Source organism: Paracoccidioides brasiliensis (genome assembly GCF_000150735.1).
Source record: "Paracoccidioides brasiliensis Pb18 unplaced genomic scaffold supercont2.11, whole genome shotgun sequence".
NCBI classification, from domain to species: Eukaryota; Fungi; Ascomycota; class Eurotiomycetes; order Onygenales; family Ajellomycetaceae; genus Paracoccidioides; species Paracoccidioides brasiliensis.
In genome coordinates, this window is record NW_011371368.1 from 21,092 (window position 1) to 39,168 (window position 18,077).

General features: G+C 45.1%; 7 protein-coding genes across 7 annotated transcripts; 4 read left to right on the forward strand and 3 right to left on the reverse strand.

Moving 5' to 3' along the window:
* Window positions 1-2,762: 2,762 nt before the first annotated feature.
* On the reverse strand, window positions 2,763-2,945 carry PADG_12266 (uncharacterized protein; the record flags this gene model as incomplete). The annotated part of the gene is made up of 1 exon (XM_010764609.1): window positions 2,763-2,945. One exon carries the CDS (start codon window positions 2,943-2,945, stop codon window positions 2,763-2,765), a length of 183 nt encoding a protein of 60 aa, XP_010762911.1.
* Window positions 2,946-3,755: 810 nt separating this feature from the next.
* PADG_07262 (uncharacterized protein) lies at window positions 3,756-5,605 on the reverse strand (the record flags this gene model as incomplete). The annotated part of the gene is made up of 2 exons (XM_010764491.1): window positions 3,756-5,124; window positions 5,196-5,605. The coding sequence occupies 2 exons, from the start codon at window positions 5,603-5,605 to the stop codon at window positions 3,756-3,758; spliced, it is 1,779 nt and encodes a 592-aa protein (XP_010762793.1).
* A 1,113-nt stretch (window positions 5,606-6,718) lies between these two features.
* On the forward strand, window positions 6,719-8,889 carry PADG_07263 (uncharacterized protein; the record flags this gene model as incomplete). Its single annotated transcript, XM_010764492.1, has 2 exons — window positions 6,719-7,050; window positions 7,134-8,889. The coding sequence occupies 2 exons, from the start codon at window positions 6,719-6,721 to the stop codon at window positions 8,887-8,889; spliced, it is 2,088 nt and encodes a 695-aa protein (XP_010762794.1).
* Window positions 8,890-9,298: 409 nt separating this feature from the next.
* Window positions 9,299-9,962, forward strand: PADG_07264 (uncharacterized protein; the record flags this gene model as incomplete). Its single annotated transcript, XM_010764350.1, has 4 exons — window positions 9,299-9,317; window positions 9,435-9,521; window positions 9,641-9,776; window positions 9,902-9,962. The coding sequence occupies 4 exons, from the start codon at window positions 9,299-9,301 to the stop codon at window positions 9,960-9,962; spliced, it is 303 nt and encodes a 100-aa protein (XP_010762652.1).
* Window positions 9,963-10,329: 367 nt separating this feature from the next.
* Window positions 10,330-11,004, reverse strand: PADG_07265 (uncharacterized protein; the record flags this gene model as incomplete). Its single annotated transcript, XM_010764493.1, has 3 exons — window positions 10,330-10,423; window positions 10,492-10,905; window positions 10,964-11,004. The coding sequence occupies 3 exons, from the start codon at window positions 11,002-11,004 to the stop codon at window positions 10,330-10,332; spliced, it is 549 nt and encodes a 182-aa protein (XP_010762795.1).
* Window positions 11,005-11,063: 59 nt separating this feature from the next.
* PADG_07266 (uncharacterized protein) lies at window positions 11,064-12,291 on the forward strand (the record flags this gene model as incomplete). The annotated part of the gene is made up of 5 exons (XM_010764351.1): window positions 11,064-11,232; window positions 11,265-11,365; window positions 11,440-11,575; window positions 11,725-11,812; window positions 11,979-12,291. 5 exons carry the CDS (start codon window positions 11,064-11,066, stop codon window positions 12,289-12,291), a joined length of 807 nt encoding a protein of 268 aa, XP_010762653.1.
* A 2,348-nt stretch (window positions 12,292-14,639) lies between these two features.
* Window positions 14,640-16,698, forward strand: PADG_07267 (uncharacterized protein; the record flags this gene model as incomplete). Its single annotated transcript, XM_010764494.1, has 3 exons — window positions 14,640-15,043; window positions 15,105-15,695; window positions 15,747-16,698. 3 exons carry the CDS (start codon window positions 14,640-14,642, stop codon window positions 16,696-16,698), a joined length of 1,947 nt encoding a protein of 648 aa, XP_010762796.1.
* Window positions 16,699-18,077: the final 1,379 nt, after the last annotated feature.

Here is an 18,077-nt window from a genome sequence, read left to right on the forward strand (position 1 = left end):
TAACAATGTCTCCCTTCTATATAGTGACTGCACTAATATCCCCTTGGCATCACGAAGTTTTCCTCGTCGCCTGCAGAGCAGCCCAAGGCGACGAGCAGCATTAAGTGTAAATACGTGGTTGACATCCTTTATTTTCTGGGTCTTCCTAAGTGCACGTAAAATATCTCTTCTGCTTTTCCAAGTTGGTCACGATTCAGATATAGGATGCCTAACTTTCGTACCACGGCCGCGATGAGGCCATGCTCGGGGCCAAATAACTTTCATATGTTGCCAGTAGTTCGTCGAACAATGTCTTCTGCAATTGAGAGCTTCCCCTCGATGCGTGAACTAGGCCTAGACAATGTTTTGTTGCCAAAATGTTCACAATCAACTAGACGATCTTCCTGTTAACTGCCTCATGGAATATTCCCTGGTTCATATAGAGGATGCCTAGGGTGCGCTTTGTGCTCATCCGAGATGTAATCTTAGGGCCCAGAGGCCTATTCTTTGAGTGGATTGCTTTTCAGATCATCTCTTCAGCTTCACCCACCCTCTCAAGATGGCTGTAGAGAACGCCTAACCACTTTATGGTATCCAAGGTCGAGTAATGGTTGCTACCTAGAGTCCTCTCTTTTTCTGCTACCAGCTCCAGATAAATATCCTCCGCCGCCTCTGAATACTTTCCCTGATCGAGGAATATATTGCCTAAACGATCTCTCGCTTCTAAGAAAGTGGCTGGACGTTCTGTTCGATTTGGTGGCTTTTGGGTCTAGGGGATAGACACTAATTTCGTCACGTCCGTTGCCATTTAGCAACCGTTGAAAGCAACATTGTGCATAAAGGAGAACAGCTGCTACAGGATCTTAAAAAAAATTTCGGTGGCATTTGGCGAAGCCATCACAACGGCGATCGCTGCAAGCTGTACACAGTTCCCCCTTCGATATTCATCTTGAACGAGGGACCCCGATCTGTGAAGAACAAGATGAATAGTATTGACCATCAATCCTTCCACATTTCCCATAAGAGCATAGCTTTGTAAAATTTTTGATCGCCTCAAGGAACTTAATTTCACTCATTGGAAGGTCATCTAGCCATTTAGCAAGGTATCCTGCCACAGCCCCCGAAATTCGGCTGGTGGGGTGCAAGAGACCATACCAAAGATCCTGGTAGTCGAGGAAGGCCCATAGAAGGAGCAAATTTTGGAGCTGCCTTGTTAATTGAGCGGATTAATTTGTAAGACATCACCCAGGAAGTTCTGACGGGAACGGCATGGTAAACTTTTAGGTGTTTCTGTCAGAAAGAACTTTTTCCTGTCTAAACAGCATCACGTTAGTGGCGAATTTGATGTTTGCTTGTTTCATATAGGCGGCCACCTGTATTAGAGCAAGTGGTTGCCCATTGAGCAATTTCAATAGCTCCCGCATTGATGATATTAGCTAGCATTCTTTTTGCATTTTAAGTACCCAGGAAGACTTACTAACGGGCTTTCCATAGTAGGTTTGAAATATCTCTCGATCTTGGATTGTATTTGCTTGCATCAACATAAGCAGCAGAACTCCAGGCAGCTCTAAATTATTACTTCGTTTCGTGATCGTGATCAAGACCGACCCGTAATCTGCATCTGGCAGTAATTTTCACAATCGTAGCTACCCGCCATAGAATGAGCATCAACAATAAATAACCAGTTGGCGTTGACTGGTGTTCAAGCCATTCCATCACGTTCGTAACAGCTAGGTCAATTTGGTCCTTTTCCCATGACGGATGTAGACATCTTATTTCTGCAGTTGGCCTATTTCAAATTCTTCTTACACAATCATCAAAGTTCTTCCTAGGACTGGAAGCGCTGTGGACATCGATCCATAGGACAGAGCTGAATCTCAGCGATGTCGTTTGGCAAACTCAACAGGAAGACAGAAAATGCCTAATCCACCACTTCCACAGATCATTACTATTTCTTGACAATCTCTTGTTCTCTCTATGGTACAAGGGTGTTTTCTAGTCTGGCCATTTCCGGTCGATCGACAAAGGTTTTTGAGACGGTTGCGCCTTGGAGACTACATGCAATAGGATGGAATATGATAACTATCTAGGCATCAATAGAATGAATTAGCTATTTTCTCTTGAATGGTTGTGTAGTTTTCTTAGCCTTGAACACTGTAATTGTCCATATCTCCTAATGCAGTTTTATTCAGGGGTCCGCCGCCAAACTTGCCGACTTTTCATGGCTCACACATGGGAACTAGGGTGAAAAGTTCCTGGGCATACGTAGGTGCCGTAATAGCCAGAATACTCTTGTATTCTTCAGTTTTAAGGGAGCCCTCAAAGCCGCATATGCCTCAAAGAGCCAAACACGGTAGATTGCTCATCACACCAGTCTGCTCCATTTCAAAGGAAAGGACCCAGAGTGATTTACGCAGAATACATATTGACTGGCCGTGTTCCATTGTTTGGTTCCCCAGAACAGTTAGGTTGGAATAAACACCTCAGATGTTGCGAGATTGTGAGAGCTGAGTCATGAAACGGTCACTGCCCTTCTCAGAACATCGTTTCATCGTGACTAGACGATGACATGCTGCATTGGAAACATGGCACTTATCATGATATTGTCGGGTATTATCCAATTTGTAATCAGCGCGCCCGTAGATAATAACCGACATAAGTTACAAAGGCTTTCTGAATTTGAGCTGTGGACCGATTCAGGAGCATGAGTCGCGAGTTATCCACTCCGTCAATATATCCTTCGTCATTCTCCGCTTTTCCATAACAGCATCGTCATTCTCTTGTCAATCCATTGGTAGGTCAACTGACTGGTATATATCCCCTAGTCGTATATCGACAAACTGACTTGGAACATCTCTTTCAATACCGATCACAAGAACAAAGGTAACTGAGGCAAAGGTCAGCTGCATTTTCACAACCACAGCCGCCACGGCTGTAGAAGCTTTACCACCAGCATCCAATGGCATGCCAGGCTATAACAACATTGTGGCCGCCAATTTCTCCTAGTTCGTAGACATTGTCGTCTCTTGGTAGCTGGATAGGTTTCTCTTCAGCCACGTCGAGCATGAGTTGCTCAGCTATTATCTCTATTGGGAGTGCACATAACTAACAACCCAACCGTATAGGCAACAGGGAGAGCTTTTTAGATGGTGCCATTTAGACAGAGAGCTTATTTCCCAGAAGGCTTCAATGGACAAATCCTGAATTTGCAAACTCCCATAGACTGATTAGGATAAACAAATAAGAAATGTGAAAAGAGAACAAATAATGGACAATCAAACATTATGTCCAGCACTTACAGGACAAAAATAGATGAGTGAGAAATTTTGGTCATATTCAAGATTAAAACAAATAATGAACAGAGGAGATTTATTCGGACCAATCATGTTGAAAAGGAAGTGCAAAAGGGTTCTCCCGCACTAGTGAACCGGAATCATGTATCTTGTCTAAGCAGAGAAAATGAATAGAGTCCGGGGAACAAAAATGCTGGCAATCTAGCCCGCCAATTATCATAATCTTTACCAACAGAGTTAGAGCAACTACTATGGATATAACCTGTCGAATGCATGTTGAGCGGCTATTTCTGATCTGATACCGGATCATTGTCGATTGTCAGGGTTTCGTCATGGAAATGTCCATCCAAACATCAAAATATCAACAACCAGTCCTTCACGTTTATCGTAACTCGGATGAGAGAGATCGTGTTACTCATCCGAAACGAGGAAATGAATATCGACATAATCGTGATGTCTTTATTTACGTAGGAATGCAGATGTTCAATCATCATCGCCTGGGATAATGCCTCGTATTCCGCTTGGGTATATTTCGAACCCGACTTCGTCAACGGTCGGATCAAATTCAACCATGTTAATTTCTGCGGTTGCTCCTGTTTTATCGTGATCTAGGGTTTGATGTGGATCCCCAGAGGTCCACGGCGAGAACACGACCTGAATTGTTCGCCGTTTCCGGTGTGTTGGGGTGGTGAGAGAATCAGAATCGCTAGCAACTTTAACGGCAGTCTTTAGATGAACTTTCGGGTTTTGTTCTTTGAGAGCCTTCTCTATTTCGGGCCCGGTTCCCCCATCGGCTGTGTGAATCCAAGAGGTGTTATTTTGATTAAGTTTAGGATTCAAAGGTGTATGCGGTTGGTCTCCTGCATGGTGGTCAGAGACAAGTTTGTCAACAATCGTGTATGAGGAAGGTACAGAAGGTAAAATGCCTGAATCAGTTCTTTGACAGCTAAATTTTGTGTCTTGGACGGAAATTCGGACGTTCTTTATCTTGAGGACAACTCGACAATCGATCTGGTTTGTCCAAACAATGCCGAGAGCCGGTGTTTTCCACTCGGGAAGGAAATCAGAGGACATGGAATCTAGAGTGGTTGCATGTGAGTCGCCCCAGCCAGTGAAAAACGGTCGCTGGTAGTCAAGCTTTAAGAGTTCGGAAAGATCAAGAACACTGAGAGATAAATCATTCCCTCCCGCCTCAGCCACGGGTGAGGGAACAGGAGATGATAAAAGACCCAGTTGATTAGGTGGGGATGACCGGAGAATATCGGAAACATCTGCCATGCGTTCTGCTGGAAGAGCAGATGTTTGCTGGGATGATCTTTGGGAGGGGAGGTCCTCCATGTAGCAGCCTGTGGGTGGTTCAGGTTCGTCTGCCCATATAACATCATCCATCTGAATCTGATCTGATACTTGGTTCGCAACAACAATGGCGATATTCTCTTTAGCGGCCAAGTTCCTTAAAAATCGGCCAAGTTTTTTGAGCTGCCATGCTCGAGCCAGTAGGCCGGGTACGTTATCTGAATCACTCTCTGCACGATAGTTTGCTGTTATGGAATCGATCACCACAAGGCCGATATTGTACCGTGACACCGCAACTGGAATTTGATAATTTAAAATGTGATCTTGAGTTTCAAGATCAATCGTGGTTATGGACAGGATATTTTCCAAGGATGGGCGGGCAGATGCTTCCGGGAGAGTAGAAAGTAGAGGATGTTCGTCAAGAAGCTGTGATAGTCTGCCTGTAGGAAGGTCTGATTCCGTGGAAAAATAAAGTGCCTTCCGAGACGTCCCATACGGGGGCGGTAACTGGACGGAGAGGAGTAGATGGAGAAGGAACTGGGTTTTACCACTCCCACTGCAGTTGACTCATAATGTTAGTTCTCGTTCACCAACGTGATATAATGCGTGTAACTGTGGCGGTCCTACCTCTCCCCTGCAAACTCGGTGATATATCCCGTTGAAATACCACCTGCCAGAGCTGCATCCAGAACGGGGTCCAACGTGCTGATGAATGAAAGCTCCGGAAATTTATGGCCCTGTCTCGGATTTGAATCCCTATAAGTCTCCACCCCTCTGCGGCCACCAATATCTATGCTTCCTGATGCCCCGTCTCCAGGCTCCTGATTGCTAACTAGCCCAAGATCGTGATGTAGAGCGGTGATCACATTTCCGGCGAGGGCACGCACATCCGTCACGGCTACCTTTGCTTGCTTGGCAATTTCTAGGGGGTCAAACAAGACCAAATCCTTGACTGAAACATTTGCCTTTTCAAGGGAAGGTAATATATGGGAATAGGACTTAATGGGGAAATCGGGAATGGTCGAAAGGAGATCCATGTCGTGGGTCGCGCACACGGTGGTTACAACTGGGTTCGTCCAAGAGCACGTCGGGACATCTATCAGCTGCATGTGCTGTACTTATGAGGACGCCATAGCCCTAGTAAATCTGCATCTAGATGTCCACGCAATTGAAATATCATGTTGATGCTGTTCTGTAGGATAATCAAGATTGAACCTGGTGAAAAGGAACGGAGTCGCGTGGAAATGTGTTTCAATTGATAACTAACATTCAAGCAATGGGATCTGCAACAAAGAGTGCATATCTCACAATATTCACATCACTTTTATCATTGCTGTAACTCGAAGTTGTTCATTTCCAGGGTTGAGGATGGGTCTCAACTTATCCATCAATCAATCCATCATGTTTGATGGTAAAAGTCAGGGGGAGAGTTAGTTAACTAGTTTAACCCTATTAGTCATCATCTTCCTGATTGAAAGTCAAACCCCGCGTGCGGCTTCTTCCCGCGAGACTCTGAATCTTTAACGTTATATAAACTTTCTTCAAGAGTTGGTTTAACTAGTTGATAATAATCGCTAATGTAAACAACTTGCTCCGTAAACTCTCCTACTGCCAACCAAGACAACTTAAAGTCATTTTCTGCATTTTCCTTGAAATAGATATACCAGCTGATGCTCTAATAACGCTTTTCAAGCCGTTGTCTCTCTCCCGATCAGATCAGCTGATCTGATCGGAGAAACTCAATCTTGTTGGTTGTTGGGCAGCGGCATACAAACTTGCCGGCCTACAACCCGAAGATGGTCAGCCTTAAACTTTGTGGCTGCGAGTGTGCAATATTTAAATCCAACCTCCTAAACGCTCAGCCCCGCGCTTTGTCATTGTTTCCGCTGCACGGTTAAGCCCACTGCGTGGGTTTGCTTATTGGGATTCTGCCCTTTGTTGTTGTTCTATATGTACTTCTCTTGATTCCCTTTCTTTGACTAACTATACCTAACTACAAATCCGCAGCAAGGAGTGTGAAGATTTGTCGGCTTAGAGAGCCTCAGTCTGTTTTTAAGGCATCCCTACTACATAACCTACCTTTTACTTAACACGTTTTGGTGAAACTTCAGGCTCTTCTATTTGCTTTTACTCCCCTGTAATATTCCATGATGTTACCACATCCACTCGAACAGCTGCAAGCAGCAGAAATCGACTGTGCGCGGGAGGTCATCATCAGGGCTAATCCCGGTGTTGTTATTCAATTTCGATCAATATTTCTTCAAGAGCCCTCGAAGGCGGTCTTGACAAGTTTCCTGGCAGCGGAGCATAGCGGATCACTTTCTCCGCCTACTTCTCGTCCACCAAGATTGGCAAATGTTCACTATGATACTGTGCAGACAGATAAGACCCATGACTATGTTGAATCTGTTGTGGACTTGGGTCTGAAGAAAGAAATATCTCGGCAAGCATTTGATAATTCGCACCAGCCTTCAATCACCCTGTAAGCTTCACCCTTGAGCAGAAATATTTATTACCCGCTACCTTCTCGTGAAACACATGTTCTATGCGGTTAACAGTTTATAGGGAAGAATTTGGATCATTCAACAAGGCCTGCATGGAGTCCTCATTATTCCAAGAAGCCATTTCTAAATTTATATTACCAGATGGCTTTGTTCTCGAAATTGATCCATGGCCATATGGTGGACTCGACCCTGGCGAGCCCACAATTCGCTATATGCAGGGCCTGTGTTTCGCGAGGGACACACGAAATGGAAATCCCGATTCCAACCATTATGGTTATCCGATTCCAATCATCCCAGTGATGGATTTTTATAAGCGAGAAATCATTAGGATTGACAAACTCGCAACTGGAGGTTTCGGTGATGGCCTAGCTTATGATACTAACTCTCCAAATATACTGGACCACACTCGAGCGTCTGAGTATGTCCCCGAACTTTTAGGCATAAAACTACGAACGGATGTGAAGCCACTGAATGTGCTTCAACCAGAAGGGCCTTCCTTCTACGTGAGTAATGATAATCTTATCGAATGGCAGAAATGGAGATTCCGTGTTGGATTCAACCCTCGTGAAGGCGCAACAATCCATGACGTTCATTACGATGGACGCAGCATTCTCCACCGCCTCAGCATATCCGAAATGACGGTTCCTTATGGTGATCCCCGACCACCATTTCAACGAAAGCAAGCTTTTGATTTTGGCGATGGAGGCGCCGGACGATCTGCAAATAATCTAGCCTTGGGCTGCGATTGCCTGGGTGTTATCAAGTACTTGGATAGTTTCAACGTCGATGCGTCAGGCCGTCCTTCCGTGGCTAAGAATGTCGTGTGCATCCACGAACAAGATAATGGCATCGGATGGAAACATACAAACTTCCGGACAAGCCAGGCCGTTGTTACTCGATATCGTGAGCTTGTGGTTCAGTTCGTCATTACCCTCGCCAACTACGAATATATATTTGCGTACAAGTTCGACCAGGCAGGAGGAGTTACTTTCGAAACTCGTGCGACAGGTATCGTTTCAGTGGTCAACATTGACCCAGGAAAGACGTCGCCCTGGGGTAATGTGGTATCACCTGGTGCCCTGGCTCAGAACCATCAACATTTATTCTGCCTTCGCATTGACCCTGCAATTGATGGCCACCGAAATACTATATTCCGCGAAGAGTCTTTACCAATTCCTATGGACATCACTACTAATCCGCATGGGAATGCCTACAACGTAGTTTCCCAACCGATAGCCACTTCAAGTGGATTTAATGCTTCTCCCAGTACCAACTTAACAGTCAAAATGTCCAATACCAACGTTCGAAATCCTATCTCTGGACGGCCAGTCTCCTATAAATTTACACCTCCGGCTACACAGCTTATACTTGCTGACCCAAGGTCCACAGTCGCCCGTCGTGCTCAATTTGCAAAACATCATGTTTGGGTGACAGCCTACCGGGATGGTGAGCTATTCGCAGGAGGGAAATTTACTAATCAGTCCCGAAGCGAACGGGGAGGTCTTGCTGATGCTGCCGCTCGGAATGACAGTACGCTTGATTCCGATGTGGTGCTATGGTCGGTGTTCGGGCTTACGCATAATCCTCGCGTGGAGGATTGGCCGGTGATGCCAATTGAGAAAATTGAGCTGCACCTGCGCCCCGCTGACTTCTTCGATCGTAATCCTGCGTTGGATGTTCCCGGGATTAAAAATGACACAAGTGTAGTTGTTGGTGGCGAGGAGAGCTGTTGTTCTCCAGGTGGGAAGGTTCAGCAGGCAGCTGAATCGCATCGTCAAAGCTCCAACGATATTCCTGTTAAAAATAGCATGCTGTGAGGCGGACAAGGGAATTAATTACCCTGAAATTTCTTATTGTTGGTGATGAATGGTCCATAGTTACGTAGTTATAAACGCACTCGTTATACATACTAAGTCTTTGAAATTGAATTATTATTATTATTATTATTTTCATGCTAGAGGTGTCTATGAAAGCAGTCTTTTATATTAATATTTTATATCTCTTATTCTTCCCCACCAAAATTTCTCTGGACCGTAGCCCAATACAAGAGGCATGACAGCAACCCCGCACAAACCCAAGGTTCCATCCCGGAGCTATCCCTTCGACTCCGATTCTCGGAACGGTTATACTACACCTAACAAACTATCGTGACTCTTCTTCATCTCACGCATAATTGAAATTACAGTAGCCACATTAAGTAACTAAGGTTCCAACGCAATCGCGAGAATGCCAGTCTTCCATATTGGTAAGTTGACATTTACCCGAATTGAGAGACTTGCCCCTCGGCAGCATTTTCTACAACCCCACTCCAATCGGGCAGTTAAACAACCCAAGAAAGCCTAATCACCCAGTCTTTATTTAGTGCTCTTCAAGCTAAAAGCAGGCGTAACGCCCGCTCAAATAGACGAATTCAAACAGGCATGCAAGGCTATGGTGGGCCAGGTTCCAGGTGGGTAACTACAGTTTCCGCTAACTAAACTGATCATTTTCGAACAAAGCAGCCTTCATGTAACTATGGGCTTAATGTTGAAAAGTGAGAGAGATCAATCTAAGCCTATTGATTTACAGGACTTCGCGAAATGCACAACAATGCCCCCCTGGCCATCACGGCATCGCGTGCAAAAGGGTATGATATGGGCTTGCTAGCGATTTTGGAGAAGCCGGATGATGTCCAGGTGTATGCGGCGCATCCAGCGCATCAGGTGTATGTCGACCAACGCGACCTTATATCCCTTCCAGCTTTGCTTTTTTTTTTTTATTTTTATTCTTGTTTTATTTTTCCCTACTCCTGGCTTTCCGTTTTGCCTAACCTGTTTATGTAATTTGTAGGGTGCAAAAGATACGAGAGGAGATATGTGAAGACGCCCTGGCGTATGATATGGAGTTTTAGTCGTGGAAGAGGAAGAGTGTGCTTTCTGTTGTTTATGGGGCCTACGCCATTTAGTAACAACGGGAAAATGAATGATGAATAGTTGCCTAGAAATTTCTATTGAATTATTTGTGAAAATAAGATGAGACACCTTCTATAGACATGTGGAACTACTAGTGATATACGACTGCGATTGGAGAATATGCCCCTCAAGGCTTGCTGGCAGGTAGGATAACGAGAGACGGGGTGAGGGGATCCAGAAGCAATAAAGCCACCTGCTGCAGCAGATCGGAATACCCATCTAATTGACAAAGGTGCCTTGCTCTTTTGCTCTATCAATTTGAAATAATCCCGTATGTACCGTCGACTCACGTAGACTCTTGCCCTTTCAAATGAGTGGAAGAAACGACATATTGGACATAAGACATATCATCGCCATGATGATAGTGGTATCTTTCAATCCGTTGTGGTCAAGCCAGGACCTTCAGAGAACACATCCAAGTTAGTTCTGTGCATATAAACTTGGATATTTAGCGGAACAATCACTTACTGGCTAGTGAATGCGAACCCACAACCGATCTTATTTCGAATTAATAGCATGAGAGCCAGACTATCGGAGGCGATATGCGGATAGCAGTATACAGCATATGTAATTGCAATTGCGCCGCCGCTTCCAATCCCAAATGCCACAGAGTCCATTCCAAATCCTACTGGAAGGAACCACATAACCCCATTGAATACCCCTAGACCATGCATGAGGAGCCTACCGGTATTGATGAGCGCAGGAACTAGCATAGTCCAAAACTTGAACTCAGGTTCTAGAATTCCCTTGTTGCGTCTGGAGAGGAAAAGTATGCACCAGTCAGACGCATAGCCATCCCATAACATGCCTAGGACTCCACAGATGAAGGAGGAAAAGTTGGTGTTGCCAACGTTGCTCATGTTGAAGTTGTACGGGGACCCACTGAAAATTTCAGACTGTCACGTTGATCAGAGATAACCGCATAATTTGTACGCCGTACATGAAACCCGCCCAAATGACTGTTGGGTACGTGGCAAGCATGATCGGGGTGATAGCAAAGCACCATAGAGGTCGTGGGCCACTCTGAGAGGTGTTATACAATGCCATTCGCTGCCAGTATGTCTTCGGTGCAGGTGGAGTTGAAGACTCGCAGATGCTACCACTTTATCCGAATGGCTCGAGGATATTCGTTTTCCCGTCTTCTCAACTGCTTCTTTGTAAGATGGGATACCGTAGCTGTGTTTCCGGAAATCACAGAAGATGTAGGTGGTCTGAGAAATACGGATTCTTCCATTGTCAAGAGTTGGATGACCAGAAGAACACCGAAGAAAATGATCAGGTAGTTGCAACACCATCGCCAGCCTTAAGGATCAGCGATACATCCAGCGGTGACGGAACCAAGGTAGAACCCAGCATATATCGTGAATACAAGTAAGCTCAATCTGGTGCCTTTCTCATGTCAAAAAAATATGTCAGTCGTCACGATTTGAACCAGAGAGTCCATTGGAGCGGCACCAAACCCTCCAAGGACATTTACGCCCCAGAGCATCTAGACAGTTGCCCGAAAAGTTCCTAACACGTAGTCTAAAGGATTTAGAAGATGTCCAACAAGGTAGACCGGTCATCGGCCAATCTTCATGGCTATAAGCTGCAAAATGACACAGCCCAACCAAAGGAAGAGGAAACAAAACGCCGAAGCAATGCTCAATGCAAAATATGTTGTCTTTAGATAAATCGTGAATTGGGTCTATCGCTTGTCAGTCAACCCAATATACGGATACTGCAGCCAGAAATCTCCAGATCCAAAGAATCCAGAAGTGATACTCGTTGCGGAGCTTGCTCCATTTGAGTGAATGACTCCGGTCGTTTGAGGGTTGAGGTACCAAGACGATATCGGAATTTCTACCATTTTCATTTTTTTACGTTCATTGTCCCTTCCACTAAACACATTGGCCTGCGTCAGCCTCTATTTAACCTCATATGAATCAGGTTGAAGAGATATGGATAACCTATAGTCAACAATGTGTATCGTCCCAGGAACCCTTTTACGCCTTCAATCGCCTTGAATTCCATGGCTTCGGCGGTGCTGGTTCGGCGCTGATGATAGGTATGCTCTTGGAGAGGACGTGCCAATTGTACAGTTCAATTGTAGATATTCAAAAATGCAAGCGTCCTATGTATCCCACGCCATGGAACACTCTACCAAAATTTGCAATTCCTAACCCTATATGCCAAGGGAAGGATGACAATAAGAGGCAAGGAGTCAAAAGGACCCAGTTTCCATTAATCACTGATTATGATACCCGAGTTGAAGCCGTAGCGGAGTAATTGGACAAAGCCGCCGAAGCAGGGAAAAGGGTCGTTGCATATTAACCCGCTCGATTCAAGGGTAGGCAGTGATTCGTGCAGAGATATCAATATTTAGATCCATTCCTCTACAACTGAAGAAGCAGAGTCGAAAAGATGTCACGTCAAGCCTGGCTCCAATTAGCATCTTTCCCCCGCTTGACTTGGTGCGACAGAACAGCTTCATAGCCGAAGAACTCCCCGTTGGGGTCGTTGGAAGCATGCTCCCCCATATATGGGATAAATGAGGGGTTTTCTATAGAGTTCTCCACTCTATGTTTGCGTGAAGGCGGTCATCTGTTGTCACTGACTCACTTTATCACAAATAGAGTGAGTGTGAGATAGTTAAGGATATTTAAACAAACCCCGCTGCCTTATTCGATAACTAACTACGGAACACTTGAAACATTGCGAGACGAACAAACTGGGTGTTGAATGCGGAGGCGGGGAGTGGTTAGAGGGACGTGCGATTTAGCATTCGATGGGTCCCACCGAGCCCCAGATTATCCTCTATGTGCACCGTATCATGTCTGAGGCACAACGACGCCCCAAATCTAGCCGAATATATAAAAGTGCTCAACAACCAGAGATTTCACCACAAGGCAAGAAAATATCCACGGATGTTCGGATCTTCATTGTGACGAGATTCGGTGACTCGACAATTTGCGAATGTTCCGTCATAGCTGGGTTAACATCAGCATATCACACCAAGCATTCAATTCATATGGGATCAATGAGCAATCCAAAAAAAAAAAAATAAATAAATAAAAAATAAATAAAAAATAAAAAATAGTCGATGGCTCTTATTTTAGGGAACAATCCCTGGAAGACCGGCTTTTCTCAGGTAACAATGGCTAAAGGAAAACCCCTCCATTGCGTGGTTCGACCCAGGCGCAGCAGAAATGTCTCTTAGGTCAAACCGCCAAACCCTCGATCAAAACAAAGAAAGCAAATGGATCCAGAATTGAAATTCGGGGTATTGACTTGGCATTCGGATAACGAACGTATCTTTGGTCATTTCTGCTAACACTGCAGGCCAATCCAGCAGCCACAATTAGCTGAAAGGGCTCCCCGAATCCGTTTCCAGAAACCGGGGGCCGCATTGATCTGCAGCTTATCTCGATCTTCACAGCTTCTTCCGGACTAGGAGAGGAAATCAAACCGATTGACGGGAAACCCTGGCATTGGCAGACTGAATTCTATTATTGTCGCCCTCAGACTTCATTATTAGATCCTGGCAAAAACGCTGGCCTCTTCACCTAGATGGGCGGCATGGAGATAGAGCACACTGCTGAGTGCATGCTTGCATCGACAGCGGATTCTGCATCATCCCATGTATCCCGAAGTCGCAACTCACAGCACGCACACGGATTGGTCAACCAAATGTTTCGAAGGGCAGGGCAAGCAGGCTGAAGTGCCGCTAAATCATAGCTAATGACGAGCTAACCCGGGAAGGTCATCGCAACGCTTCTTTGGGCTCGGGTTTTTGTCATTTTGCAGAGGGGCCAGAGCGAACACACTCTCGCCAACGGATGCCCAGGAACCTTGGCCTTTTTATATTTTAAGGCCGTTACTTTAATTTATTTTATTCTTTTTTTTGACATATCGGGGGTTAACTTCAGTCTCCGGGACACAGCACACAAACTGAAAACAGGATGTGTGGCTGGCAACGATAGGAGACTATAAAGGCTGCCACCGTCTACCCCATCTCACCACCGTTAATTAACTAACTATCAATCTTATCATCCATCATGAGAGGAGGATAGCCAACTTGATGAAGCGATCGATCGGTCCCGAACTAGCTGTCATCGAAGCTTCTCGCTGCACGGATCGCCGATAAGACCCAACGACTATTTTCAGCTGCTACAAAGAATCCTCACCCTATTGCAAGATCCCAGAATTGATCAACTATAAATCCGTTTTTGAGCGGCCATTGGCGACCATCAATACTGCCCAAAGATCATTATTTTCGAACCCTCCAACTGTGTTGATGACTTGGGACGATGATCAGGTCGGTTCCCACGTCCGCTGACCTTTTTCCGTCATATTCTTCTCCTCAATCTGGCACCCCCGTAATTTAACATAATCTTAAAACACCGAAATTTTCCCGACTTCTCTTTTTTCCTTGTCCAAGTTATTGATGAAAGGCTATCCCTTTCAGCTATCCCTTTCAGATACTTGCGTATTATTATCTCCCCCTGCTGCATGGACACCTCCCCGCCTTCGAATTGTGTATAAACTATGTCCTTACCAGCATCAACCCACAGGCTATGCTGCACATCTTGTCTCGAGTTGACTGACAATGCAAATAGTCAGCGTGAAATCTTGCGATGGCCTCCCTTCTTGCTGGGCTGGAAACTCCACTTCTCAAAGTCAGCCGGCCGGTGGCAGCATGCTCCAGGTGCCGCACAGCCAAAATAAAATGTGACGGCAAACTTCCTGCTTGCTCTGCCTGCGAACGTGCTGGTAAAGCCTCTACTTGCCCGGGAGCAACCGATGAATTTGCCAAGGGAAAGGAACGGAGCTATGTGGCCGCTCTCGAGGGCCAGTGTGAACGGCTAGTGAAAGAAATTGCGGAAGCGAAACGTCGTCGTCGACAGATATCTATCTTAGAAGGGGCTCCATTGATCAACCGAGGCGGCAACGCAAAGCAGGTGATCTCTCAAAGTAGGGAGAAAGCTCATCTCAAAGAGGCCTCCGATATTGATGATCTGGTAGGAGATTTTGGCTTTCTGTGAGTTGTTAGATTGACGCACAATTAATTCCTTGATTTCCAACGCTGATGTTGATTCCAGATCTGTCAACGCAACTTCGAGGGATTTTCATGGAATCACCTCGTCAACGTCTTTTGCAGGGCTCCTTTTAGCAGTAGCTGTGGCAAAGCCATTACAGAATACAGCTGAAAGCAGGGACCTCCCGCCACGTGCAGAATCTTCTACTGTTGTTCAGTATTATTTCGACAATATCTATGTTCTCACCCCCTTTTTTATACAAACCAGCTTTTGGGCTTCATTTGATGTGGTATATCAGGAAGGGGGCCGGTTCGCCAAAAGCTTTGATCATTGGATTGTACATCTTGTTCTTGCTATCGCTCGGGCTTCAACATCGCATCCTCAATTGGCGAGACACCACGTTTCGATAGCGCTAAGATATGCTGAAGACGTTCTTCATCCTGGAGTGATTGTTGGCATTCAAGCCATCTTATTGCTAGCACAATATTCAATGCTTGATCCTGAGCATTTCAGACCTTGGTACTTGGTCGGGAGTGCCTCCAGAGTGGTATCTGATCTTGGGATCCACCAAGAGCAACTCTCAGAAACAAACATTGATGAATGTTTGGTAGACCTTCGGCGCAGGGTGTTTCATTGCGTCCATTCTTTGGATAGGTACGCGAGCAGCCAATCCATATACTTTTTAAAATATTAATTTTTCTCCAGATATTTAAGTATCGCAATTGGGCGAGCATGCTCGTTCTCAGATGACTCGGCAAATGTTCCTCTTCCAGAACTTCCACCACAATCAGGTGAACGAATACCTAACTTGAACACTTCTCTGTTTGCAAATAGAATCGAGCCAGCCATTCACTTGTTCAAAATCCGTAATATCCAATCAAGAGCATATCACACGATGTTTTTTAGTGGCCGGGATCCCGCCCTGGATCGTTCCTTGTATATATGGGAGCTCTGCGCAGAAGCTCAAAGCTGGTTCAGTGCAATACCTGGAACGATGCAAACCCATCTCATGATATTCTATCATTTGGAGCTTTTCTACACCTTTGTTATCCTTCTCTCCCCATCAACTCACAACCCGCTCGTGAGCACACTGCATCGCGTCCTATTATTCGAATACACCATCAAATTCATCACACAAATGCACCAAATAGTCAACGCCGTCAAGTGGCCGCTGGTTCTCTCCTACGTCGATATTCAACGAGTGTCGACAGTCGCGAGCAAATTTCTAGACGCCACCAACCAGGCCTATGACGAAATACTTTTTGACACTTTCCCTGAACCACCCATATCCATGTCTCTGGGAGCACACCATCCTCCGTATATACGTCCAGCAGATCGGACCAATTCCGTTGGCCGGGCGCTGAGATGTCTATTTGAAATACGATCTATTTTAGAATATGCCCATTCCCGCTGGAATGTGCGGACATTGTTGGACGAATTCCAGACATCTTCCGGGTGTCTGGAGAAGAGGCTATTACAGAGCCAAGCTCAGGATCACCGACCACTTTTGAATCTAGTTCCGCCTGCTCCTCCTATCTTTCCCAACCAAGCGTATCCCATGCACCCAATTCCACCACCAAATATGCTGCAGCAGCGACAGGATCTACCTCCTCCCCCCTCTAATTTGCATATACAAAACGGCCATCAGAAATATTGATGTTGCATATCAAAGATTTTCGGAAGGGGATTATGGGTTATCATTTCTTATATTTATCTGATTAGACGAAGTAGAGGTGCGAAATGTTTGCATCGGAAATAAAACGTGCATTGTTATATGGATCCACACAGCAACCCCAATGAATGAAGGAGAGGTTAAGGAGCAACTCACATTAGCTGTCGCGAGAGATATTTATATCTTCGTGCTTGATGCAAATCCACACCACCATTTACTTTACATTTGTGTTTTGAAGGACATTCTCTCTCCGCTTGGGTATCTACTGGAGATTTCCGATCTTAGTAGCCCCTCCCCAGCCTCGATATCAATACCAGCTTTTGAATATCTATACCTGCTCTGCTTCCACCGCTTTTTCATTTTCTAATTAACGTTCAAACCATGGAATGGTTCAGTGCTAAGAGTAGATGTCGGAATCATATTGCTAAGATTATGTGTGCATCTGAGATAACCCCTCAAATGAGAAACTATTTCTCTTGTCATCCTAGTACCTTTAATACCGTAAAACAAAAGAAGACCTCACAAGGAAGATAAACCCGATTCATTCTTAGTAGAATAACCAACTTGCTTTCCTAGGAGTCCTTCTGCTCCTCAATGTAATTCATGTATCATAAAATGACATTCAAATATGATCACCAAATTCGAGAGCACTTGATGCTAGCTGACTGACAGAAGAAAAAGGGCAGATAGAGTGCAGATATGCAAAAGAATTTCCACTCGAGGAAACCGCAAACACAACTCAAATGTAAGTTGGGCTGTTAAACAATATCCCCATAGGGAGTGGGAAGAGACTTAGGGAAACAAAAACCTAGAGTGAATCATCGCTATTTTCCTTAAGAGATAAAGAAAATTATTAAAACATCAGCATCACCCTCGCTGCCAGAAGAAGCTGGTATCGTAAGTTGGACTCTCTGCGGGTACTCAGTCAACTTTCGCAAAATCACTGGACGTATAAATCTCGAATTCTCCCGATGAAAAAGAACGTGAAGATCTCCTAGCTCCAGATTTTACACAAGAAATAGGAGACGATCTAACCAGAACCCAAACTACCACTGCTAGAACGTTGAGGATTGCGAGGTTCATTACCGCTCACACTAAATCTTGTGAGCCTCCTCCTTCCCCCATAAGAAGAAGATGGTACAGCTCGCCATTCAACGCGTTGGGCTAATGGTTCGTTGTGCCGACAAACCTGACGACATTTACCATTTTTCCAAGTCGATTCAAACGACGTTGTCCATGAATATTGTTGGGGGGGTTAATGCTGGCGTCGACGACCTATGGGTGTATATTAGAATGAGAGAACTGTACAAAGTTGGGGTTATAAGATGTTATATGTACCTTCGCTTTGTCTCAATCGACTTTTT